Source organism: Pongo abelii, chromosome 1 (genome assembly GCF_028885655.2).
Source record: "Pongo abelii isolate AG06213 chromosome 1, NHGRI_mPonAbe1-v2.0_pri, whole genome shotgun sequence".
Lineage (NCBI taxonomy): Eukaryota > Metazoa > Chordata > Mammalia > Primates > Hominidae > Pongo > Pongo abelii.
The window spans coordinates 44292614-44319969 of NC_071985.2; the positions used below are offsets into that span (position 1 = coordinate 44292614).

A 27356-nucleotide genomic window follows, 5' to 3' on the forward strand; every position below is an offset into this window, starting at 1 on the left:
AACCAGCCCAAGCACTGCTCCACCACCTGTCAGTTCTCCACCCTGGGGGTTGGTTCAGCAGGCAGGCAGAGATCTCCAAGCACTATCTTAACCTCTGGCTCCACCTAACGGCAGGAAATCCACCTTCCCCCCCACCCCACCTCCCCCGCCCCTTCACAGATCGGCAAACGGAGCTTCATCCAGGAAAGCGCTCAAAGATCCCAATGGGGCCCGGCACGGTGGCTCACGCCTGTAATCCCAGCACTTAGGAAGGCCGACGCGGGTGGATCACTTGAGGTCAGTTCAAGACCAGCCTGGCCAACATGGCGAAACCCCGTTTCTACTAAAAATACAAAAATTACCCGGGCGTGGTGGCGCGTGCCTGTAATCCCAGCTACTCTGGAGGCTGAGACAGGAGAATCGCTTGAACCCAGGAGGCAGAGGTTGCAATGAGCCGAGATCGCGCCACTGCACTCCAGCCTGGGCGACAGAACAAGACTCCGTCTACATACATACATACATACACACACACACACACACACACACACACACACACACACAGATCCCAATGGGTAGAGACTTACTCAGCAAGGAAAACTAATGGTCACCTGCTGTCCACTTTTTGGTTAGCATCTTGGATTTCTCCAGCCCTTTGTCTGCCAATAACACTTCACACATTATTCAAACAATCTCGGATGGGTGAGTCACTAAAACGTTTGCTGAATAATGGGGAACAAACACAGAGACCTGACATGGAGCTGAAAGACAGAGGCATAAATGGTACCTGACGTCCCCCCTGGGGTGCCAGCCAAGCATCCGCTCATCCTCTCTGACCTTTGCCTGGCTTCTCCCCTCACTTTTATCCTGTTAAAGCACTTCTGCGTGGGGTGGCGAAAGCTAAGTCGCGGGCTGGGCTTGCCGGGGGGATGGTCTGCGCTCACCTTTAAATCAGGAGGCTTGCTTCGGGGACCTGGGTTGGGCGCCGCGGCAGCGCCGGCGTCTGAAGTTGGCCCGCCAGCAGAGTTAGCACCCGTAGTCTCCCCAGGCCGGAGGTCCGCGCCCGGCAGGTGGGAAGCGGCATCTTCCAGCCCAGCTCCATCCTCCTCGCCCTGTTGTTGCTGCAGCTCGTCCGATCTGCACCTCTTCATGGTGTATGTGGGTCGGCAAGGGGAATCTGTCCTTCCAGCGCGCCGTCTTGGGGAAGACCGCACCCCCTCTTATATTCATATGAGGCCTGGGGTCTAAATTATTAACAAGGAGGGGAGATGGCAGACCACAATTTCTTGAATTAAAGAAAAAAATTCTTAAAGGCGGCTGTGGGAGGGGCGAGAAAGGGGAGCCTTGGTTATAGCTTGGAATAGTTCATTTCGACCTGGGGAGCGAAGACAGGTCACAGTCGAGGCTGGGCAGCAAGAGTCCTTGGGCAGTCATTGCAGGAGGGAGAAGGGAGACAACCCCCGGCCCCCAAACTTTCTGCTTCAGGGCATGGGCAGGACGGAGAGGAGCTGGGCGGCACAGCGCATCCCTCCCGGCCGGCCGGGCTGCGGGGCGAGGCGGGGCGCGGGGCAGCCGGCCGGGCAGGTCCTAGTCGGCCGCCATCGGCGCCGGCTGCAGCCCCCGGCCCTGCAACCGGCCCCTGCCCCGCATGGTCCGGCCGCGGAGCCCGCAGCGCGCCCGGCCCCCTCCCCGGCCCGCGCGCCCCGCTCCCCGTCCGACGCGCAGCCTGCTGCAAAGCCGCGACCGCGGCCCGAGCCCGCGGCGAGCGCGCAACCTACCCCGCCCGGCTGCCTCCGCCCGGGAGCGGGAAGGCGAGGCTAGGAGAGAGTGACAGCGGCAACCGGCCAATGGGAAGCCCGCGGGGCTGAGGGGGCGTCGCGCAGCCTCGTTTTTAGGGTTGGTTGCACCGTGCGATCCCCCAGGAGAGGGCTGGAGGGCGATGCTGCTGCGTTTTTGCATTGCAGAGAGCGGGCTGCAGCTCAGGGGCGGGGGCGGCGGGCGTGGGAGTCGCAGTTTCGGCTTCAGCTTGAGGGACGCTGCCGAGGAGGGCTCGCCCAGGATTTCCTCCACCCATTCGCTTTATTTGGCGAGAAGGAGCCCAAGAGGGATGTTTATTATTACTGCTTTTTGGGGCTCTAACTTTGCACCTTCTATCCATAAGGGAGACACCTATCCCCTCTAGGATACTTGGTCTGAGTTAAATCTATGCCTACATTCAGAGCTGCAAATGCTAAGGGGAGGGGGCGTTCTCTCCTCATCGCCCCGTCCCCCGCTTTAAGTGCATTATTTCTTAATGAGACTTTACTTGGCATAATTTATGCTCAGAAATTGGGAAGAATTTCATATAAAAACACAGTAACGTATGTGAGAGTTCCTTACAAACTGCGAAGCAGCTTTTAAATAAGAAAGGGTATTAATGGCAGGAGGTTGCTACATATAGATGTGTAGAAAAGGAATGCTGTCTCTCTTTGCATAAATCTCAGCCAAACTGTGCTGAGTAATCTGGAAGCAGAAGAGAGCAAACGTTGGGGTTACCAAGATATGGAGAGTAGTAATAATAACAACCCCATCTGAGTGTCTATTGTATACCTCCTGTGGACACAATGGATTTTACTCATCCAGCAACCAGTGGTTCTCAAATTGTGGTCCTTGGACTAGCAGCTTCAGCATCACCCGGGAACTTGATAGAAATGCAAATTCTTGGCCACCAGCCAGACCTACAGAATCAGAAGTAGTGAGCCAAGAAATCTGTGTTTTGACAAGCCCTCCAGGTAATTCTGACACACGCTACCCTTTGAGAACCACTGGCCTAGACAGTGAAGGGGCCACACGGTCTCTAAAGGATTTTACCGTTTACCAATCTCTTTCGCACCCATCATGCCATTGTAGCCTCACTTCAGTCTCACTAGTCGGAGTTTCTTGACTTTCTGTTCTGTCTTCTTCCCATTCCAACCACTCATTTTAATGTGTATCCTAGAAGAGACTAATTTGTTAAGAATTTACTTCAGCCAAGCAGCTACTTTCTAAACTAGGCAGCTCCACTTTTAGAAGATAGGAATTTAGGATGGGCTGGGAATGTAGAACCACCCCCCCGCATCTACCACAAAGAATCAAGCACAATGTGGAAACACAAAGCTATAAGCCTTTATTTAGCATTTTCAATGGTGAGGGGATGGCAGGATGCCAGTGTAGACCGTGGGCAGGACTAGACAGAACCGGTGGGGGCAGGTTCCCATGGTGCAAGGTTTCAAGCAGAGGAATATACTGCTCCCTGCCTGACTTGGCCCAGAGAAGTGCAGCGGCCCCAAAGACCCTGAGCAAGTCTTGAGGGGCATGCGGTGGCCAGCAAATGGTGGGCATGCATTGACACATTTGCATGACCTGACTCAAAGCCGAAGGAAAGTGAAGGGATTTGGTTTAAGGAAGGGATTTGGTTTCGTTTAAGGAAGCAGAGAGCATTATCATTTTGAATTATGCCTCATTTCTATACCAGATAAAAATTGGTCTTAAGTTTGATTTTTATATTATCATATACATACAGCATGACAGCCACATTTTCTACTTGTGGTCATATTTGCAAGGTGTGATTCAGGTCAGCAAAAAAGTCTGTGGTGTGTTTCATAAAATCAGCTAATACTTTACATTCCATTTTGGAGAGGCATCATAGCATAATGGTTAAGCACTCAGGCTCTATGGCCAGACTGGGGACAAATCCTAGCTCTGCTCTTCACTGACCATGTGAGTGGGGACACGTTAGCTAACCTCTTCATGCTCCAGTTTCCGAGTTATTTGGAAGTAGGGATAATGACAGTACCTACCATACAGGGTGTTGGGTAATATATGTAAAGCACTTGGACATTGCCTAGCAAAGAGTGAGGGCCATAGCTATAACCACAGATGTCATCCAGTTTCAGAAGAGTTGCACATTTCACTCCAATGCTTCTATCTTCAGGAGTTCAAATGTGTCCCACCAATTTCTGACTTTCACTGAGTGTCATATTATGGAATAAGTGTGCTACTGCCAAAGAAGTTTGGATGAGAAGTCTGTGTAGAGACCTGAGTGACCTATAACCGCCAGTTTGAAGCCAATGGCAAATTTTCATTAGCCGCAGTAAATTCTTGAGCACCTAAGAAAATCAGAACTTGAAAGTACTTTGGTTGGTTGAAATTTTGTTTACAGCGTTAGATTGTTCTATCATTCTATGTTTCTTTGGGAAAATATAGGCACAAATTATGTTTTGATATTCAAGATTAGACAAAAGTTTGCAGATACACAATGCAAGTGATTATATTTTCTATGTAGGAGTAGCATTTCCATTCTGTTTTGGCACACCTAGTTAATTACAAGGAAATAACATGATTTAGTGGGAAGAACATTGGTCTTGGTGTCAGAAAATTCATGTAAGCATTCTAGTTCGGTTACTTCTTGTGAGCTTAACCTCTTTCACCCTCAGTTTTCTCATCTATAAACCGGGGCTAATACTATCTATCTTCACTGGTTATTGTGAGGATGAAGGTAGATAATGCATGTGAAAATGCCTGACACATGGTATATGCGCAGTAAAACTAAGTGAAACAAAAATAGTTAACTTGTCCAAGCCCCCCATATACCATATGAGAAAGACAGAATTATCCCGCTAAGCTGAATGCTTTTTGTGAACAGAAATCCCAGTTAAACTAATGAAAGGGAGCACTCTGGTAGTATCAAATTTGCTAAACCAATAAGTATATACACAAGGAGTATAAAGGGCAGAATTATGGAATCCTGCTCTCTTGTCAACACCCAGTTCATTTAGTTTGATAAATGGTTGAAGCTTTCATTATAGAGGATAAGGTGCCAAGATCAACAAAGTGTAGAGTAGGGTTTGGTTTTGTTTTCTTTCTTTTTGTAAAAGCGATTAGGTCTGAAAAATAAAAGGCTTCTCTTTTTGCCAATAGTAAGAAGCTTGCAGATTATCCAAGGCAATTCTATGTCCTAGTCCATAGCAATACTTAAAAAAAATTTAAACATCAAATGGATAAGTGGTTGTCAGTGCGCTATTTTAAGATTTAACATACTGAGTAGAGTGATTCAAAGTAAAAGTACTCTCTAGAGGGACTAGATATAATAATTTTGGTCACTGAATTTTGATACCAATATCATTGCACATACTCGTTTGTTAATGTAATTCTCTTCCCTTTTTGTTGGAGATGACCACTTCCACTCAATGCGCTCCTTAAAAGAAATTGAGTTGTGTTGGATTAGGAGAAGTAAACTATGCAAATAATCCTTAGGAAGATTGTCTGGATTGTTGATGTTGTCACAATCCCACCACCTAAGCACAGGCTTTTTATTGGCTATTTTAAAAGGAAGGGTGGACCAGGAAGGCTCTACATCACTCCTGATTGGAGAAAGCTCTTATTAGCCTAAACTAAATTTTATCCTATTTTTTACTTGAAATGTACTCAGCAGTATTTTCAACATTATTACCTTTTCCCATATTATTCCATATATTATTAACCATATTCCGTATGTTTAAGTAAACATTTTAAATGACTGCTTAATGTTCTGTCAACTGAAGATATCATGGTTTAACATACTATCCACCTAATTCTTTGACATAATTTTCTCTATTTTTTGTCTTTAGAAATAAAGCTGCCATTACTATATTTATGCAGAAATTGTATACATTATTTCATTCAAAACACAGAATCTCTGATACCAAACTGGCAATTTTTTTTTTTGAAATGGAGTCTCGCTCTGTTGCCCAGGCTGGAGAGCAGTGGCGTGATCTCGGCTCACTGCAACCTCCGCCTCCTGGGTTCAAGCGATTCTCCTGCCTCAGCCTCCCGAGTAGCTGGGATTACAGGCATCTGCCACCACGCCTGACTAATTTTTTGCAGACTAATTTTTAGTAGAGACTAAAAATGTTTTTCCATGTTGGCCAGGCTGGTCTCAAACTCCTGACCTCAGGTGATCTGCCCACCTTGGCCTCCCAAAGTGCTGGGATTACAGGCGTGAGCCACGGCGCCTGGCCCAAACTGGCAATGTTTTAAAGGAGTAAGCAAACCCAGATTACTAACTTTGTTATCATTTCTCTCACAGCATCCCTAAGACTTACACAGGAGATTCCAATGTCTGTTTCATTCCTGGGGTGGGTGAATCTCCTATCTGTAATATGAAAAAGCCAGAAGTTCCTGCTTCTCATTTCAGGTAGGATGCATATTCTTTATTCTGGTTTCTCCTCTGTAATGGGAGAAAAAATGATAATCATGGCCATGAACAGAGGAGGACTGTGAAGCATAAACTTAAACCCTGATTGTACTACTATGTGTGAAAGCCTGGGACTGGTAAAATGGCTGCTTTGTGCCCTTTCCCATCTCTATAGGGAATCCATACAAACCTCTGGACAATCTGTTACTTAAAGCTGAAAATTCTAGACCTTAAAAAGAAAGAGAAAATATCGGCTTGGCTCAGAGAGAATGGATTGTTTATTATTTTACATCTGAAAATAAATATCTGTGGGCAGTTCTATCTATAATCATATGTGGCAGTTTTAGGTATAATAGTCATAGTAAAAGTCCACTATTTAAAGAGATCCACAGGTGTTTGACATTTTGCTAGGAACCTTGTGAACACTCTCCTGAAACAACCCTACAAGGTGTGTTATTCCCACTCTACAAATGAGAAATAGGCTTAGAGAAGTTACAGCACTTACAAATAGGTCCAAGATCTGTGCTCAGCTCCGTCTGACTCTAAAGCAAGCATGTTCAACCTCCAGCCCACAGGCTGCATGCAGCCTAGGATGGCTTTGAATGAGGCCCAACACAAATTTGTAAAACTTCTTTCTTTTTTTTTTTTTTTTGAGACAGTTTTGCTCTTGTTGCCCAAGCTGGAGTGCAATGGCGCGATCTCGGCTCACCGCAACCTCCGCCTCCCGGGTTCAAGCGATTCTCCTGTCTCAGCCTCCCAAGTAGCTGGGATTACAGGCACACGCCACCACGCCTGGCTAATTTTTTATTTTTAGTAGAGACAGGGTTTCTCCATGTTGGTCAGGCTGGTCTCGAACTCCCGACCTCAGGTGAGCTGCCTGCCTTGGCCTCCCAAAGTGCTGGGATTACAGGTATGAGCCACCGCTCTGGGCCTGTAAATACCTTTCTTAAAACATCATGTGGCCTGGCTCCATGTTTCTTAAAACATCATGTGGCCTGGCTCCAGCCTGGGCAACAAGAGCAAAATTCTGTCTCAAAAACAAAACAAAACAAAACAAAACAAAAAACCATCATGTACTCAGAAGCATTTTCAACATTATTACATGTTTCTCTATTACATTTTTCCTTTTTTTTTTTTAAGCTTATCAGCTATCGTTAGTGTATTTTATGTGTGGTCCAAGACAATTCTTCAAGTGTAGCCCATGGAAGCCAAAAGATTGGACACCCCTACTCTAAGCCTAAATGCCTAATAGCTCACCTTTTCACAACTATAATTTTGAGTCACTTTATGGTAAGTAATACTCTAATTTATATTAGTCTGCAATTCAATATCTCTACATTCGTTCACATATATTTATGAAACACATATCATGTACAAAGGCTTTACAATATGCTTGTGGAGGATATAGAACAATAAAAGACATTCGTCCCTGCCTTAAAGTCCAGTTGGGGAGGTGAGATACAGATGAAATGTCAATTAACAACACAAGATTGAAATGGGAATGCCTGCCAACATTCCAAGGGGAGCTAATTAAGTACCAAGGTCTGGAGGAGAGAGAGATCTCTGTGAGGGATCAAGATGACTCCAAAAAGAGATGTTTTCACACATTCATCCATATCATGAATGTTAAAAAGATAAAATACTGCTTTAGGATGATTCTAATTCTTTTAAGTAAGGAAGAACTAAATATCATCTTGAAAATAGAACATTCAATATTTGGATCTCTTTAATTTTATATCTGCATGCTATAGAGTTGTATGGCATATTAAAACGGAATTATTTTTCTTCTCTTTGTTCTCTGAGACTGTAGGGTAGTGTTTCTGAAAGTATGGTTCATGGACTACCAGCAACATAATCACCTTGAAATTTAGTTATATATGCAAATTCCCAGGCCCCATTCCAACCTGATAGAAACCGAATTTCTGGGGGTGGAGCCTGAAACTCTGCTTTTTAGACAAGTTTCCTAAGTGATATGTACATTGAAGTTTGAGAACCACTGATGTAGGGGAAGACTTGGTTGATTACATTTGTTTATAGATTTATTAATTAGTTGAGCACTTACTATATGCATAACACACCTTCTCATTTAGTCCATAAAACAAACTTTGTGGCCAGGCATGGTGTCTCACGCCTGTAATCCCAGCACTTTGGGAGGCCGAGGCGGGCGGATCACGAGGTCAGGAGATCGAGACCATCCTGGCCAACAAGGTGAAACCCGTCTCTACTAAAAATACAAAAAAAAATTAGCCGGGCGTGGTGGCGGGCGCCTGTAGTCCCAGCTACTCGGGAGGCTGAGGCAGGAGAATGGCGTGAACCCGGGAGGCGGAGCTTGCAGTGAGCCGAGATCGCGCCACCGCTCTCCAGCCTGGGCGATACAGCGGGACGGCTGGGCGATACAGCCGGACGGCTGGAGTGCGGTGGCGCGATCTCGGCTCACTGCAAGCTCCGCCTCCCGGGTTCACGCCATTCTCCTGCCTCAGCCTCCCGAGTAGCTGGGACTACAGGCGCCCGCCACCACGCCCGGCTAATTTTTTTTTGTATTTTTAGTAGAGACGGGTTTCACCTTGTTGGCCAGGATGGTCTCGATCTCCTGACCTCGTGATCCGCCCGCCTCGGCCTCCCAAAGTGCTGGGATTACAGGCGTGAGACACTGCGCCCGGCCAAAAACAAACAACTTTGTAGGTTAAGTATCATTTTACAGATAATGAAACTGAGGCTCAAAGAAGATATAAAACTTGCCGTAGGTAACCTGGCTAGAAAGAGATGGCCAAACCACTTCTGCTTCCTTTCAATGTCCATACTTTTTCTATAATGCCTACTGTACTGTTAACCTAGACTATGTATAGTCTAATTATAGACTAATAATAGCAACTATCATTTGAGTTCCTAATAATGTGCCATCTAATTTAGATCTAAACCTTTCAATAGCCTCAAGTGATATTCTTGCCATGTAAGATAACTAAGAGCCATATTAATATATAATCTCAGTATCACCTTCCACCAGTTGGAATAGAGCTTTCTTATTTTAGTATGACTTTTCCTTACTTTCACTTCTTCTTGACAGTTCCTCAAACCTTTTCAGCTCTGTCAGGACTTCCTTTCCTTGGTGTCCTGGAAGGACCCACCGAGGCGGGAGAATCGCCTGAACCTGGGAGGTGGAGGTTGCAGTGAGCCAAGATCATGCCATTTGCACTCCAGCCTGGGCAACAGAGTGAAACTCCATATCAAAAAAATATATATAATAATAATAATAATGAAAACCGTGAAACTACCTAAATGTCCCAACTCTTTTACACTGAGATTGGAATGGTAAACCATGAGCCATTCTAACTGAAGTCTAGGCTTCAGTTCTAACAGGCACCACACTTTTTTCCAACATGGGAATGGAGAGTTGCTCTGAATTAAGAGGAAAATGTCAGTTGTTTGAAAAACCTTCTGCTGATCTTGTGACTTCAAAAGGACCACTTAAGGAAGTCTCTCGTGAGAAGGGGAATCACACCATCCATGTAAGATACTATTCTGGACTATGCATCCTTATGTCATAAACCATTTTCAGGCAGCTCATATGGCTCTGGGACATACCCAAGCAGACATAGGGACAAAAGGCTGTTTTCATTAATGAGACTACCCAGGCTTGTATTATATCTCTCACAGGGTGCTGGTGAAAGAAGATATTACTCTCTTTCAACAGGCAATGACACAGTGCAGTTCTATCAGAGGGCAGTTTAGTACCATAGAGCTACAACCATATAGAGGTTTATACTCTTTCACTCAGTAATACCCCCTGGGAATTGATCTCCAGGAAATAATTCAAAAGAAGAAAATAAGCTATATGAACAACAACAACAAAAATGTTTATTGCAGCATTGTTTATAATAATGAAAAACCTGGCCGAGCGCAGTGGCTCACGCCTGTAATCCTAACACTTTGGAAGGCCGAGGCAGGCAGATCACCTGAGGTTAGGAGTTCAAGACCAGCCTGGCCAACATGATGAAACCCCGTCTCTATAAAAAATATAAAAATTAGCTGGGCATGGTGGCGGGCACCGGTAGTCCCAGCTATTCAGGAGGGTGAGGCACGAGAACTGCTTGAACCCAGGAGGTGGAGGCTGCAGTGAGCTGAGATCACACCATTTGCACTCCAGCCTGGGCGACAGAGTGAGACTCCATCTCAAAAATAATAATAATAATGAAAAACCTGAAACTACCGAAATGTCTCAAGAATAGGGACTGGATGAGGAACAAGGCACAACAATATAATGGAACGGAACATTGTGCTATTATTAAAAGGGATAATATGATGAATATATAGAAGCATTAAAAGCCGCCTTTAAGTAACATAAAATGAAAGCATTAGAATGCAAAATTGTGTAGAGCTAGAAGAATTAGGGCTTTGGAGTCAAACAAATCTGTGTTATTAGCTATATGGACTTAGAAAAATCACTTTCCTCATCGGTAAAATAAGGATAAAATTATCCGGGGTTGTTGTAAGAATTAAATATGTTGGGCCGGGCACGGTGGCTCATGCCTGTAATCCCAGCACTTTAGGAGGCCGAGGCGGGAGGATCACGAGGTCAGGAGATCGAGACCATCCTGGCTAACATGGTGAAACCCCGTCTCTACTAAAAATACACAAAAAAATTAGCCGGCCGTGGTGGCGGGCGCCTGTGGTTCCAGCTACTCAGGAGGCTGAGGCAGGAGAATGGCATGAACCCGGGAGGCGGAGCTTGTAGTGAGCCGAGACTGCGCCACTGCACTCCAGCCTGGGCGACAGAGCAAAACTCCATCTCAAAAAAAACAAAAAAGAAATATGATATAAACTATATTGATACATTTTGGGTAAGTCATGGATAAATATGGGAGGGAGTGTGAAGAAATAATCCTAAATTTTATGCTAGAATGTGAGACTGTTAAAATCTTATGTAAAATGGATTTATTTTTATGATGTTTTAAATACTATTTTTTACCCTTTATTCCTCCACATCCTTAAAATTTATCATAGTCCCTATGCAAGAAATTTGCGCATGTAAACTGGAAACTTGCCTAAATGGATCCCTAAGCCCTATTTTGAGAAAGTGCCTAGACTGGTGCTTCTGAAATCAGCTCTAGGAAAATGGTAGGACCCTGTCAACACAGAGATATGTGATGGTGGCTCAACTAGGTGCCGGGAACTTTCTTTCAAGCACTTGGAGGCTCACGTGAAGCTCGATAGGTGGAGGTCCCTCTTTCCTCTGAAATTTGGGAATAGAGAATGTTCTCTTGACCAGAATGCCTTCCACCTTTGCTTCAGAATCCTAACCATCACTTCCATCAAACCACCTCCCTGGAGAGGTGGCTGGATTTAGGAGAAAGGGCACAGACAGGGGAATGAAAGAAAATATTTTCTTTCAGATAATATATATTGAGTATACTCTTTGTTTCAGGCATTGGGCTTGGCATATGTGGATAGATATAGACAAAGCTGGATGGAATATGTTTCAGGAATTGGGCTTCAGAATCTTGTAGAAAACCTCTATCAAGATAATGTTGACAAGCCTGGGCAGCATAGTGAGACTCTATGAAAAAAAAATTAGCCGGGCATGGTGGTCTCAGCTACTCAGGAGGCTTAGGTGGTAGAACCGCTTGACCCTGTGTAGTTGAGGCTGCAGTGAGCTGAGATTGCGCCACTTCATCCCCAGCCTGGGCGACAGAGAGAGAGAGAGAGAGAGAGACCCCATCTCAAAAATAAATAAATAAATAAATAAATAAATAAATAACATTGACATAGAAAAGGGTACTGGTAGGTGTTAATCTATCCATCTTTATCCACCTAGGATCAGCCCAGAGATAAGAATATAACCAATTATAAGGTGTTATTCCAGGTAGGTAGGGAAATAAACCAAATATGGGTTCCACTGAACTGTCAGATAACATAGTGGAGAAAGGATCACAGCCATTTAGACTTAGAAAAGCAATAATGAGGATGGGCCCGGTGGCTCATGCCTGTAATCCCAGCACTTTGGGAGGCTGAGGCGGGTGGATCACCTGAGGTCAGGAGTTCAAGACCAGCCTGACCAACATGGAAAAACCCCATCTCTACTGAAAATACAAAATTAGCTGAGCATGGTGGTGCATTCCTGTAATCCCAGCTACTCAGGAGGCTGAGGCAGGAGAATCACTTGAACCTGGGCGGAGGTTGCAGTGAGCCGAGATTGCACCATTGCACTCCAGCCTGGGTAACAAGAGCGAAACTCCATCTCAAAAAAAAAAAAAAAAAAAATTAGCCAGGTGTGGTGGTGGGCACTTGTAATCCCAGCTACTTGGGAGGCTGAGGCAGGAGAATCCCTTCAACCCAGGAAGCGGAGGTTGTAGTGAGCCAAGATTGCACCACTGCACTCCAGCCTGGGTGACAAGAGTGAAATTCCGTCTCAAAAAAGAAAAGAAAAAGAAAAGCAATGCCGATCTACTATCTTACCGATGAAAAATGAATTGTGACAAAATTATGTTCAGGGCTTCTGGAAAGCTTTGGATCAGTTACTCTAAAACATTTCTGGAAAACCTTGTTCTACTTGGCAGTAAAAACAAAGATGATCTCTGTTTAGAGTTATACCAAATTCCCTTTGATTGTTTCCCTCCAGTGCTCTACCTCCTAACAGCCAGGCATGGCACTGATGAAGTATTCAGCATTGGAATGATATTTGATGTATAATTAAATAGCATTTAGCAGTTCAATTTTATAGACTTTTAACCTTCAAGTTAATAAACCTTCATGTAGAGAATCTCATAAACAAAATATTCTTGGAAATGCTATCCTCCTTGTAAAAATACATAATCCTGAATGTGAATAGTTACTACAGACAGAAAACATTTCCTAAGCATGTCTGTGTGCAAGGTAAGGTGCTAACTGCTTTACACATTATGTCATTTAATCTTCACAACCCTGTGAGGTGGGTATTAGTTCTCCTCTACAGATGAAGTGAATGAGGCTCTAAGTAATTTGCTTACGATCATGAAATAAGTAAGCAGCACTGCCAGGACTGGAAACTCGGGTTAGATTCTCTCTGATTCCCTTGCTTTTCCCTACATTTTTACAGGATTTCTTTTTTTTTTTTTTTTTTTTTGAGACATGGTCTCACTCTCTTGCCCAGGCTGCAGTGCAGCGGCATGATCATGGCTCACTGCAGCCTCAACCTCCCCAGGCTCAGGTGATCCTCCCACCTCAGCCTTCCAAGTGGCTGGGACTACAGGCATGTGCCACCACACCTGGCTAATTTTTAAGTTTTTTGTAGAGATGGAGTTTCACCATGTTGCCCAGGCTGGTCTCCAACTCCTGGGGTCAAGCAATCCTCTTGCCTTGGGCTCCCAAAGTGCTGGGATTTACAGGCCTGAGCTACCACACCTGGCCGATTTCCATTTCAAAGCACTTTCACTTACCTCCAGCCTGGGTGACAGAGGGCAAGACTCCGCTTCACAAATAAATAAATTAATTAAATAAATAGAATAAAATAAGATAGGCTGGGCGCAGTGGCTCACGCTTGTAATCCCTGCACTTTGGGAGGCCGAGGTGGGTGGATCACCTGAGGTCAGGAGTTTGAGACCAGCCTGGCCAACATGATGAAACGCCACCTCTACTAAAAATACAAAAAATTAGCTGGGCGTGGTGGCATGCGTCTGTAATCCCAGCTACTCAGGAGGCTGAGGCAGGAGAATTTCTTGAACCCAGGAGGCAGAGGTTGCAGTGAGCCGAGATCGTGCCACTGCACTCCAGCCTGGGCAACAAGAGCGAAACTCCATCGCAAAAAAAAAAAATTAATAATAATAATAAAATAAATGCAGAATCCCAAGCACCACTCTAGATTTACTAAATCAGAAGTTCATTTTATCAAGATCTCCACGATTCATGTGCACACTGAAGTTTCAGAAGCACTGTTCTGCAACACTGCCAGCATTATACACTATAGGCAGGGAAGAGGGCAAGATTGTCTAGAACCAGGGATTCTCAAACATGTTCCCTTGGGAATCAGTATTGAGATTCAAGAAAGTATGTTTGGTTGTTAAATTTGATAATGGTGACTTTTCCCAATTCATAGAAAAAAATTGGGGTTAATGGGTTGTATTTTTCATCTTTTCTTCCATAATTTGTCCTCTCTTTTTTTGGAGCTAAATATTACCTACCTGCTGGTAACTTTACAAGATGATAATGAGCAAACAAGTAGTAAAGAAATACTTATATTTCTCAATATAATTTTTCAATATAATATAGTAAAACTCAATAATATGTAATTCTTTGTTTTATTTTTTCCTTCAATTTGTAGATTTTTAAAATTCTTGGATTTGTGATTCTGATTTTATGTTGCATAATAGAAAATAGTCATACTTTCTCTTAGTAAACTGTTCTTAATTCATATGGAAGAATTAAGTGTTAATGTTTTATGGTGTTCTAAAAAAATGATTTCCACCTACATGAACAGGAAGATCAAGGCTTCAGAATCTCTCCAGAAATCATCAAACCAAGAGGAACTTGTAATAGAAAAGTAAAGTTAGAAAGACTATTTCTCACCTATCCCGTTTCCTCTAATGACAACATTAATGGATACCAATATAACCTACTGTTTTTTTCTGAACAGTAAAAGTATGAGTGGTTTTTACTTTCTCTTTTGTGATTTCCTGAATGTTAAAAAATGTCAGCTGGGCATGATGGCTCACGCCTGTAATCCCAGTATTTTGGGAAGCCAAGGCAGGTGTGTATCACTTGAGTCCAGGAGTTCGAGATCAGTCTGGACAACATGGCAAACCCCGAAACCCTGTCTCTAATCAATCAATCAATCAATCAGTCAATCTACAGTTAACACTCAGTCACTCAACAAATATCTAACGAGTACCTACTAAGTGACAGGCACTATTCTAGGTGCTGGAGATACAGCAGTGAAACAAACAGCCAGACAAAAATCTCGGTTCTGATGTCAGTAACTTGGGTCTTTCCTCTTGGGCTGCTCATATTCCTTCATGAAGACACTTTAAGTTTTATCTTTGGAGGGTAAACAGCTGGTAGCCAAAGATCTAGGAATTGAATGAAGAGGGTATCCAATATCCATACATTCACTTATCTCCCTGTTTATGCAGAGAGCTATTTAACCCTCTCTGGAGAATAAATACTTCAGTCTTGTTTTTCGGAGGGTGGGGTAGAAGCTGAAGATGAGGAAGTGACCTCAGGATTTAACTGCTCTTAAACAACTATACTTCCACAATAGGCAGTGGGGGGACCTATTGTCACCAGTTTCTAAGACTTAGGGGATTCTTCAATATATATCAGGTTGGATCTCAACTTTATTACTTTGAGTTTAGGATTAGGTTTCTTAGTTAAAACTTGCCCATTTGCTTTTCATCTTCCACTTTCTTTTTTGCTACCAACTCCTCTCATTATCCTGGCTCTGTGCCTTAAAAAATCCCATTACTGTCATTTTAATGGTGTTCTAGGAGGGAAAAAAAGTAGATCTGTGTGTTCATCTTCATTAATTGTTTAACTCTCAACACTTTCAGGAAATACTTTTCTTTCTTTTTTGAGACAGAGTCTGACTCTGTTGCCCAGGTTGGAGCGCAGTGTCATGATCTCGGCTCACTGCAACCTCCACCTCCTGGGTTCAAGCAATTCTCCTGCCTCAGCCTCCCTAGTAGCTATGACTACAGGTGCATGCCACCACATCCAGCTAATTTCTGTATTTTTAGTAGAGACAGGGTTTTGCCCTGTTGGCCAGGCTGGTCTCGGACTCCTGACCTCAGATGATCCACCCGCCTCAGCCTCCCAAAGTGCTGGGATTACAGGCATGAGCCACTGCTCATTTTTGAGACACGGTCTCGCTCTGTTGCCTAGGCTGGAGTGCAATGGCATGATCTCGGCTCACTGCAACCTCTGCCTCCCGGGTTCAAGCGATTGTCCTGCCTCAGCTTCCCAAGTAGCTGGGATTACAGGTGTCTGCCACCACGCCCAGCTAATTTTGTATTTTTAGTAGAGATGGGGTTTTCACCATGCTGGCCAGGCTGGTCTCGAACTCCCGAACTCAGGCGATCTGCCTCGGCCTCCCAAAGTGTTGGGATTACAGGCATGAGCCACTGCGCGTGGCCAGGAAATACTTTTCTTTTGTTTGTTGTTTTTTTTTTGAGACAGAGTCTCGCTCTGTCGCCAGGCTGGAGTACAGTGGTGCAATCTCAGCTCACTGCAACCTCTGCCTCCCAAGCCCAAGCGATTCTCCTGCCTCACCCTCCCGAGTAGCTGGGACAATGGGCATGCATCACCATGCCCAGCTAATTTTTGTATTTTTAGTAGAGACAGGGTTTCATTATGTTGAACAGGATGGTCTCGAACTCTTGACCTCATGATCCGCCCGCCTTGGCCTCCCAAGTGCTGGGTTTACAGGTGTGAGCCACTGTGCCCGGCCAGGAAATACTTTTCTATACCAACTTAAATCCTCTCTTCTTACCGTTCAAAAATTTATTTTCTCCATTTGTCCTTTGAATTAGATATTTGAAGAAAATATGTATTTTAATTGGTAAGTTATTATGATTTATGAAGGGCTCATTGTCACTTGCATTTTTTAAGATTTTAAATAGCAAAAAATTATTGCTTTTCTCAACAGATCAAAAATAGGTATGAGATATACTTACACATATTAAAAATGATGTACATAGAAGATTAGTTCTTGCAGTATTGTTTGTAATATCAAAAGACTGCAAAAAACCTGAAGGTCCGCCAATAGAGGACTTGTTAAATAAAACATGCCAATTCATGTGGTAGTATGTTACACAGTTAAAAAGAACGAAACAGACCTTTATGTTTTGGTGCAGAAGTCTGCAAGGCCATAATCAAATATGTATTACGTATGCTATCATTTGTATTTAAAATACATGCATACACATACATATATAAATACATATATAAAATACATATATAGGATCTATTTACATATGATTTATATCTACAACAGTGGTTGCCTCCTGGGAAGGGAACTACGTGACTGGGAGGTGAACAGAAAAACTAAGGAAGACTTAGTTTTTCCTTATATATCCTTTGCACCATTTGAATTTTATACCACATTCGTGTATTATACTTTTTTGAAAATAAATGTAAAGTACTAAGGAATGGTTTTTAAAAGGGTGGGCTTTGTGATATTTACCTGAAACAATGCCCTCTCTGATTACTTCCACCTATCCAAATTTTGCCCCTTCTTCAAGATAGATTCCTTTTCTGGATAACTCCAGCTTGAGTGCTCTTATCTGATCTCCTGTGCTAGAAATTCGTGTGTGTGGCAAATCATTACACATTGCTTTCTTACAGCTCTTCTATTTTAAAAATAGTATCTACTTTGTATAAAATTCCCATTTTTTATTTTCATTTCTGTTTTACTGAACCTTTTGGGGATTGCATGGGGACTATAATCTTGCAAAAGAAGAATGGCTGATGGAAAATATGTGACCAAGTAAAATGCAGAAGGGGGAGTGGGTAAATGGGAAGGAGCATGAGGCTCCCTCCTTGCAGTCAGCCCTCACAGACATTTATCAAATACAGATTCATTTGAATTAGTGACCCCTTTTTATAAAATGCTAATGCCCCTGGAAAGGTAAGGCCTTCACATTTTCCAACAATTAATCCAAATATCACGACATCATTTGGCTAAGAACACCTGGGTGTTCTGCGATAAGAGGTTAGGAGAAGTAAAATTTCTGAAGCAGGGCTCACAAAAATTTAAAGCCAAAAGGGCTTAAAGATCTGCCATTCTAAACCCTTACTTTATAGAAGATGAAACGGGGTCTTGCCCGAGATCACAAGGCAAGGTATAGGGAGAGTCCAGATCCAAACTCAAATCTCCTCTTAATTTCAGTCAAGGAACTACATCATCTAGCCTATCAGAGAAGAGGTCTGGCCTAGGTAAAAGACGGTGTCTTTCTACAGCAAGAAAGATACAGATGGGCTCTGTGCCTGGTGAAGAGGGGAGAGATAATTCAGGAAGCACAAAAGAGGTGACGTCAAGTTTTGCCCCCTTTGTAATTGTGTCCAGGATTCTGTGACTGTGTGTGTCAATGGAAGTCCTCCATATCAGCAGAAGCCAAGTTAAGATAATCAGAAATAGTCTGGAAGGCTACAAACCTCAACTTCCCCTTACCCAGCCCGGTCTCCCTACTTCAGGAACCCACTGAAGTTCAGCTTACAGCTCTTGTTGATCCTTTCACACCCTTCCTTTCCAAGCCTGGAGAAGGAAAGTTGGAAAAGGGGAACGCAATGCAAACATAAGAGATTTCCCTATTTCCAGGGTACTTTCAGCCGATTTCCAGGGTACTTTCAGCCGATTCCCCAGTATCTACTGTATCCGAAACACTAGAGAGCCATTAGGGTAGCCATGGAGATATGAGTGTCTTCAGTCTTGTTTCCTTCCTTTTCTCTACTATTAACATCTTTCGCTACGATTTCGGTAAGGACCCCCACTTCTGCTGGCACTCAGGTTCTGCAGCTCTTCCCTCTCCTCAGGGACGCTCATAGAGGGATTAGGAACACTTTTTAAAATGAAGAGAGCGCGAAAACACAAGAACGAGTGAGGGTTTTCTCCAAAAGGGATCAGTCCCATCCACAGCCTCCCCTTCAGCCTTGAGGTTCTGGCGTTTGGTCCCAGCCCGGACTGCAAGTCCCAGGAGACCCCGCGGCGAGGGTGTCCTCCAGCGATCCTTCCCTCACGCTTCTGGATAGTGGAGAGAAAGGTTCCGATAGCGGCGCACTGCGGTTTGGTTTGTTTGCAACGGCAGTGACGGAGGTTGGGAGCCAGGCTGACTGCAGGCGGGGGCGTCAGGAGGCGGATTCCTCCTCCCTTCGGCACTGGGGGGCGGGGAGGAGGGAGGCCGGGCCAGCGGCCGGGGACCGAGCCGCAAAGACAGAGCGGGCAGAGGCGATGGAGAGCGATGGGGTGCCATGGGGCAGCGAGCCCGTTTCGGGTCCCGGCCCCGGCGGCGGCGGAATGATCCGCGAGCTGTGCCGGGGCTTCGGCCGCTACCGCCGCTACCTGGGACGGCTGCGACAGAACCTGCGCGAGACCCAGAAGTTCTTCCGCGACATCAAGTGCTCCCACAACCACACTTGTCTCTCCTCCCTCACGGGCGGCGGCGGGGCCGAGCGCGGCCCTGCAGGCGATGTCGCCGAAACCGGGCTGCAGGCGGGTAAGGAGGGCAGCCCAGAGAGAGAGAGGGCAGGAGAGGCAAATCGGAGGACGGACCGCACCCCTGCCCTGCAAAACAAGCCCGAGAAGAGGCAGGCGGAAAGGGGCAGTCGTGTCGTGTGGCCGGGTCCCCGGGCCTGGGCCGGCCGGATCTGGGATGCCTTGGGAGGGCATCCTTCTGAGGAGGGGAGGAAGGGGCCCGCTGAGGGCCCGGCTGGGGGACCGGGAGCCAGGGGCAACCGAGGGCCGGAGTTCTCGGAGCAGGACCCCGGGGACCGGGGTGTACGCTGACGGACCTGGGGCGGGCCGGCGTTCGGAGAGGGTAGCAGTTAATCTGAGGAGTGGGGAAAGTTGCTCTGAGTTGGGGGCGGGCGGGTGCGCAGTTGTGGGTCAGAGCCCCAGTTTAGAGATGGAGCAGAGGCGGCAGGGAGTCCCGGGAGTCCGAGGAGGCCATGGGACTGTAGTCGGGTGTGTGGGTTTGATGATGTATGTGAAATGTGTTCACACCAATCATGAGGCAGCTCTGTGAAGAGGGGACATTCTCTAAATAGGGTTGGGGGTCGCCAGAGGAAATCATATCTGATGGGTGCCAGGGAATTGCCAGAGATGTTGCTCCTGCTTATGGTGAAGAAGAGAGGGAAGGGATCATTTTGGTCCTGAGCCAATGGAGAACTAGCTACTCTTGTTCTTATTGCATGATTCTTTCTAGGATGTGCCAGAGGCCCCCAAACACTTAAAATCGTGCAGTCTTTAATCTTTCCTAACGTCTTGCTTCCTTTTAAACTGCTGTTGGTGGGGAACTGGAGGATTTGTTAACTACTGCGTCTAATTAGGAAATAACTTTAGATTGGAAGGGAGAAAGGACTGGCATTCCATGTAGATAGTTATCTTGGGGACAAAACAGCAAAGAAGTCTGTGGATTTAATTTAGTGATTCTCAAACTAAAGTGTGTATTAAACTCACCCCAGGGGCGTATTAAAAATACCATGTCTCATGCTCTAGCTCATAAATTCCGATTGAATAGGTGTGTGAAGTGGGTCCTAAGAATCTAATTTAACATGAAAAGACCCTGAAGAGGGTCGGGCGCGGTGGCTCACGTCTGTAATCCCAGCACTTTGGGAGGCAGAGGCGGGGCGGATCACTTGAGGTCAGGAATTCGAGGACAGCCTGGCCAAAATGGTGAAACCCCGTCTCTACCAAAAATGTAAAAAACTAGCCAGGTGTGGTGGGTGGCGCCTGTAATCTCAGCCACTGGGGAGGCTGAGGCAGGAGAATCGCTTGAAACCAGGAGGCGGAGGTTGCAGTGAGCAGAGATTGTGCCACTGCACTCAACCCTGTGCGACAGAGCAAGACTCTGTCTCAATAATAATAATAATAATAGTAATAATAAAAGACACTGGGGAATGTGATGCAAGTGGTCTGTTAAAATTTTCAGAACCATGAATTTAGATGCTCATAGCAAATTTGAACACGAGGCTCAGAACTGGATGAATTGTTCTGACTTTGCGTGTTAGGTCTTATATTCCCAAAGTTTTGCGCTTAATATCCTACATCCGACTGGGAATCCAGAAATGGTGATAAAAATAAGATACTAAGATCATGACAGGGTCCTAAATGATACCGTTCCATTTAGTTGGTTTGGATAGGAATTTAAAAAACCTTATTTTACTTTGTAGCATAAAAGGAGGGGGATGACTAGTTTTTCTGAAGTTGTGTTTTTGACATCTTATGTCCAGAAATATACTGTCCTGGAATGGACTTGTAGAGAGAACTAGTATCTGTGAGGCTACCAGAAAACAGCTGATGGGAAGGGCTAGTGTTTTCTGAGACGATCCCCAGAATGTGTACTTTCACCCGCTCCCATAACAGTGCTTTCCAGAGGTGTCTCCTGCTCGGAAGTTTCTCTCACAGCTTATCTTAAAAAGCCCTTTATTGCTGTTCTTATTTTAAAACAACTATTTATTTTATACTTGCTTCTAAAACAAAGAGAATTGATTAACCTCAGAGAGATGGAGGTTTTCAAGGCACTTTCGTTGGCTCTTGTTTTTATTCTTTAAAAAACAACTTAAGACATACAAATATACCTTTGCATTTCGCTTCATTGGCTTTTCCAGTTGACTGCATCATCAACTGATCTTTGCGTATTTTACTCTCTTCACCATCGGGAGTCTGTCCATCCCAGATAAAAACCTGGGAGGGTGCAGATGGCAGGACTGGGAGCAATTCGGTTTTGTTCCATAAAATGCTTCTCTTCCTTTCAGCGTGGAGAGTTTGGGGGTAAAAATGCACCAAGGAAAGTTAGTGAAGGGACACTTAATATGTATATTTTAGGGATGCCTTTTCCTAGCTATTTAGGTGATCATGTCAGAAAGTAGAAATCACTCCTAAAAAGACAACTAGCTCTTGTTCTCTCCATTTACAGGCCATCTTTGTAAGGTCAAGTTATTCAGAGACTATCTCAACTTTCTTTTTTAAATTTTTTGTAAAGATGGGGTCTCACTTTGTTGCCCAGGCTGGCTCATGGCCTCAAACGATCCTTCCACCTCAACCTCCCAAAGTGCTGGAATTACAGTAATCAGCCACCACACCCAGCCCTCAACTTTCTTTTATGAATGTTAGTCTCTGATTAATAGGAAATTGGGTGTTGAAGGAACACTCAATTCTTACCCTAACAAACCTGTAGGTTTTAAGCATCATTTCAGAATGGAACTGTGCCTCTAGGTTGATGTAGTGTGGTATTTGAGCAACTGAAAGAAGACCAGGGATTAACTCTAAATTTGAAATGATTGGAGTATAAGGATGGTAACAGTAGTAAAACAATTTTCATGTCTATATGCCATCTGTAATGCCATATGATACCAAAAATTTTTATTGTCTCACTTTCACCCACAAAAGAGAGTAAAGGACCCCAAAATAATATTTTCCTCTAACATTTTATAGTTCTGAATTCACTGGGGTCAGTGTAGAGAATATGTAATGTATATGATATTTTAGAAGTTAAAAAGTAAGGCTGGGTGTGGTGGCTCACACCTGTAATCCCGGCACTTTGGGAGGCTGAGGTGGGTGGATCACCTGAGGTTGGGAGTTGGAGACCAGCCTGACCAACATGGAGAAACCCCGTCTCTTAAAAATCCAAAAAAATTAGCTGGGCATGGTGGCACATGCCTGTAATCCCAGCTGCTGGGGAAAGCTGAGGCAGGAGAATCACTTGAATGTGGGAGGCGGAGGTTGTGGTGAGCGGAAATCACGCCATTGCACTCCAGCCTGGGCAAGAAGAGCGAAACTCTGTCTCAAAAAAAATAAGTAAATAAATAAATAAGTAAAGGCTTTGAGCACTTCTGAGGAAAGGCAGGGTGGAGTATTAAGAGTAGCAGAGGGAAAAGTATTTTTCTTTTTCTTTTTTTTTTTGAGACAGAGTCTCTCTGTTGCCCAGGCTGGAGTGTGGTGGCGTGATCTTGGCTCACTGCAACCTTCACCTCCTGTGTTCACGTGATTCTCCTGCTTCAGCGTCCTGAGTAGCTGGGACTATAGGCGCCTGCCACCAGGCCCAGCTAATTTTGTTTTTGTATTTTTAGTAGAGACAGGGTTTTACCATGTTGGCCAGGCTGGTCTCAAACTCCTGACCTCAAGCGATCTGCCTGCCTTGGCCTCCCAAAGTGCTGGGATTACAGGCGTGAGCCACTGTGCCCAGCATGGGAAAGTATTTTTCTTGTTTTATGATCCAGTAAAGTTCCTAGCTGTTGCAATTTGTCATAAGCCTCTCAATTTTAAGAAATCGGAGTGGGCCGGGTGCGGTGGCTCACGCCTGTAATTCCAGCACTTTGGGAGGCCGAGGTGGGCAGATCACTCAAGGTCAGGAGTTCGAGGCCAGCCTGGCCAACGTGGTGAAACCCCATCTCTACTAAAAGTACAAAAAATAGCCAGGCATGATGGCGCGTGCCTGTAACCCCAGCTACTCGGGAGGCTGAGGCAGGAGAATCGCTTGAACCCAGGAGGCGGAGGTTGCAGTGAGTCGAGATCGAGCCATTGCACTCCAGCCTGGGTGTCGCAGCAAGACTCTGTCTCAAAAAAAAAAAAAAGAGATATTGGAGTGACTTAAATATGTCTTGTTGGAGTTCTGTGGTCTGTGGTGCCTTCTTTGAATCCTGGTTTTACCTCTTACTAACCAAATGATCTTGGGCAAATCATAACTGTGCTGTGCCTTTATTTCCTCATCTGGAAATAGGGATTATAACAGTACCGATCTCTAGAGTTCTTGGGAGTGAATCTATGTGCACGTTTAGAACAGGACCTGGGCTTGGAGCGGTGGCTCATGCCTGTAATCCCAGCACTTTGGGAGGCCAAGGAGGGCGGATCACTTGAGGTCAGGAGTTTGAGACCAGCCTGACCCTATCTGTACTAAAAATACAAAAATTAGCCGGGCAGGGTGGCAGGTGCCTGTATCCCAGCTACTCAGGAGGCTGAGGCAGGAGAATCGCTTGAACCCGGGAGGCGGAGGTTGCAGTGAGTCAAGATCGCCCCACTGTGCTCCAGCCTGGGTGACAAAGCGAGACTCTGTCTTTAAAAAAAAAAAAAGAACAGGCCGGGTGCGGTGGCTCACACCTGTAATCCCAACAGTTTGGCAGGCTGAGGCGGGTGGATCACCTGAGGTCAAGAGTTTGAGACCAGCCTGACCAACATGGAGAAACCCTATGTCTACTAAAAATATAAAATTAGCCGGGCATGGTGGCGCATGCCTGTAATCCTAGCTACTCAGGAGGCTGAGGCAGGAGAATCGCTTGAACCCGGGAGGCGGAGGTTTTGGTGAGCCAAGATTGCGCCATTGCACTCCAGCCTGGGCGACAGAGCGAGACTCCGTCTCAAAAAAAAAAACTAAAAAAAAAAAAAAAACAAAAGAAAACAGTGCCTGCTAAGGTGCTGTGTAAGTATTAGCTATTATTCAATAAATACCTGAGTGCCTGGTATGTACTGAGCAATGTGCTGCGTATGGGGGATAAAGAGTCAAATAAAGACATTGGCCTTGGCCTTAGGCCAGTGAAGATCAGTCTTTCCCTTCTATACTTTTTTTTTTAAATTTTATTATTATTATACTTTAAGTTTTAGGGTACATGTGCACAATGTGCAGGTTAGTTACATATGTATACATGTGCCATGCTGGTGTGCTGCACCCATTAACTCGTCATTTAGCATTAGGTATATCTCCTAATGCTATCCCTCCCCCCTCCCCCCTCCCCCCACCCCACAACAGTCAAAAAACCCTTCTATACTTTTAAGAAAGAAAAAATAATTATAATTATCATCAATAATCGTTTATGTTGGATGATGGATTAAAAAGGTCCAAGAAGACCTGAACTTAGTCCTCTAGAAAGGTATAATCTAATCTAAACTATATACGTGTGCAACACATAAAACACATACATAAAAAAGCAGAATGCTAAGGCAGCATTTTATATGAGTTATAATTCTCAGGTTTTTTTTATAGCTCTTTGCCTTTGGTGAGCTCACAGCTGTGTTTCTCCAACATTCTTCACCTTCTTTTTGTCACACCTTTTAAATGTGCCAGCATTTAAAAGAAGAGGAAAAGCACTAGTGTACTTATTTAAAATAGGCATTTTCGGCTGGGCGCGGTGTCTCACTCCTGTAATTCCACCACTTTGGGAGGCTGAGGCGGGTGGATCACCTGAGGTCAGGAGCTCGAGACTAGCCTGGCCAGCATGGTGAAACATCGTCTCCACTAAAATACAAAAAACTAGCGGGGCATGGCGGTGCGAGCCTATAATCCCAGCTGCTCAGGAGGCTGAGGCAGGAGAATCGCTGGAACCCAGGGGGCAGAGATTGCAGTGAGCTGAGATCATGCCAGTGCACTCCGGCTTGGGTGATAGAGTGAGACTGTGTCTCAAAAAAAAAAAATAATAATAATAATAATAATAAAATAAATAGGCATTTTCCTTGGTCGTCTTAGAAATTTGTCTGATAAGAAAGTTTAAGTGGCAGAGTAACATTTGGGGAAGGGATGAAAAGTTGGGAAAGAGGAGATTCTTTAGAGCTTCATTTTATAGAGCTGTCATCTTTATGGGGCTGAGGGGTGGGGAGAAGCTGGGATTGTGGGGTGGAGCACAGTGACAGCAGTGATGAGACTGGGATGGGTGTGCTCTGTGGTAGTTTGCCATCATCTGTTAAGAAGAGTTGCCAGTGCATTTCAACATAAGCTCAGTAAAGATAGTGCCATAGTTTTGGTTCTTATTACTTTTAATAAAAGATAATCTATTCTAAGGTAATACCTTAGATTAACAAAATCCCATTTTTCCAAGTATATCCAAAACTTGGTCTTTCTTTCTTAATTTTCTTCCCTCATGGAGGCAGCATTCAGTGGCCAAAAGCAAGCATAGCATTTGAATGAAACCTGGGTTCCTATTCTAGTGCATTCTCTTTTTAACTGTGTGACTTGGGGCAAGTTACTTAACCTATTTGAATCTTGGGTTCTTCATATATATAATGGGAGTAATACACAATGCCACATATTGTATGATTCCATTGATATGAAATATCCAAAATAGGCAAATTCATAGAGATAGAAAGTAGATTAGTGGTTGCTAGGGGATGTGGGGAGAAGAAAATGAGCAAATAAAGGGTGACTGCTAATGGGTATGGGATTTTTCTGGGAGGAGATGAGAGTGCTCTGGAATTAAATAGTGATGATACTTGTACAACTTTGTGAACATTCTAAAAGCCACTGAATTGTACACTTAAAAGGGGTGAATTATATCTCAATAAATAAATAAAATGGGAGTGATAATGCCTGCCTTACAAAGTTGTTGTGATATTTGGAGATAATATACCTCAAAGCACAGGCATATAATTAATGCTAAATATATGTGGCTGTTTGAGTGGTGTGTGTGTGTGTGTGTGCGTGTGTGTGTATGGTGAGCATTGATTTAGAAAGTTGGAACATGGGGTTGGCAGAAGAATGAGAGGAACAGAAAGATGGAATGTGGGACAGAACAATTTTGAGCTAGAGGCAGATTTAGGCCCGAGTCTCTAGGCTCCCAGTCCAGTTCTGCTTCTTCAGCTCTTCCTTTGTTCTTTTCTGACCTGGCCATGGGAATACAAAATACACCCTGGCAGTAGAGAGACTCTGTTACAAATGAGTCATCACCCAGGCTCCACAGCTTGTATGGAACCGTCATTTACTTAGTGGGAGACTATCTGATTGAATGAATATAATGTGGCACTACCTACTCAGGCTCTTATTCTAGTTTCCACTCCCTGACATTTAGGGCATCAGGCCCCTTGTTGCTGATCTTGCTATCTCCTGCTCCCTGGGAGGAAATGGCCTCCCCAGCCACAGTGGCTCTTTGCACCCTTTCCCTTTCTGGTCTTTCTCCTTCCGAATCTTCCTTTCCGGGGGTAATCTGTTTCCCATGGTACAGGTCTGCCTGCTATTTTTGTTGTTGTTTTGAGACAGAGTCTCGCTCTGTCGCCCAGGCTGGAGTGCAGTGGCACGATCTTAGCTCACTGCAACCTCTGCCTCCTGGTTCAAGCATTTCTCCTGTCTCAACCTCCCAAGTAGCTGGGACTACAGGCGTACACCACCACACCCGGATAATTTTTGTATTTTTAGTAGAGTCAGGGTTTCACCATATTGGTCAGGCTGGTCTGGAACTCCTGACCTCAGGTGATCCGCCTGCCTCGGCCTCCCAAAGCACTGGGATTACAGGCATGAGCCACCTTGCCCAGCTGGTCAGCTTGCTATTAAAAAGGATTGGGAAATTCTGCCCCCTCTGCTTCTCTCCCTTCCTCTCCCTTTCCCTCCCCTCCCCTTCCCTTCCCTTCCCTCCCCTCCCCCTCCCCTCCCCTCCCCTCCCCTCCCCCTTCCCACCCCTCTCCTTTTCTTATTTTATTTTTTGAGACAGTCTCACTCTTGTCACCCAGGCTGGATCTTGGCTCACTGCAACCTCTGCCTCCTGGATAAAAGTGATTCTCCTACCTCAGCCTCCCAAGTAGCTGGGA

General features: G+C 44.8%; 2 protein-coding genes across 6 annotated transcripts in view; one reads left to right on the forward strand and one right to left on the reverse strand.

The window, feature by feature from the left end:
* TMCC2 (transmembrane and coiled-coil domain family 2) overlaps nt 1-1748 on the reverse strand; it is a 45447-nt gene extending 43699 nt beyond the window's left edge. The window contains exon 1 of one of the 2 annotated variants that reach the window (XM_024252902.3): nt 921-1748. In XM_024252902.3, coding sequence (XP_024108670.1) covers nt 921-1127 — 207 coding nt within the window. In that variant the 5' untranslated portion in view covers nt 1128-1748. 2 annotated transcript variants of the gene reach the window in all.
* A 15441-nt stretch (nt 1749-17189) lies between these two features.
* The window catches only part of DSTYK (dual serine/threonine and tyrosine protein kinase), a 72284-nt gene continuing 62117 nt past the window's right edge, over nt 17190-27356 (forward strand). For all 4 annotated transcript variants that reach the window (XM_024231985.2, XM_024231989.2, XM_009238912.3 and 1 more), the window contains exon 1: nt 17190-19347. In XM_024231985.2, the coding sequence (XP_024087753.1) occupies nt 19083-19347 (265 nt within the window). In that variant the 5' untranslated portion in view covers nt 17190-19082. The remainder of the gene's footprint in view (nt 19348-27356) is intronic.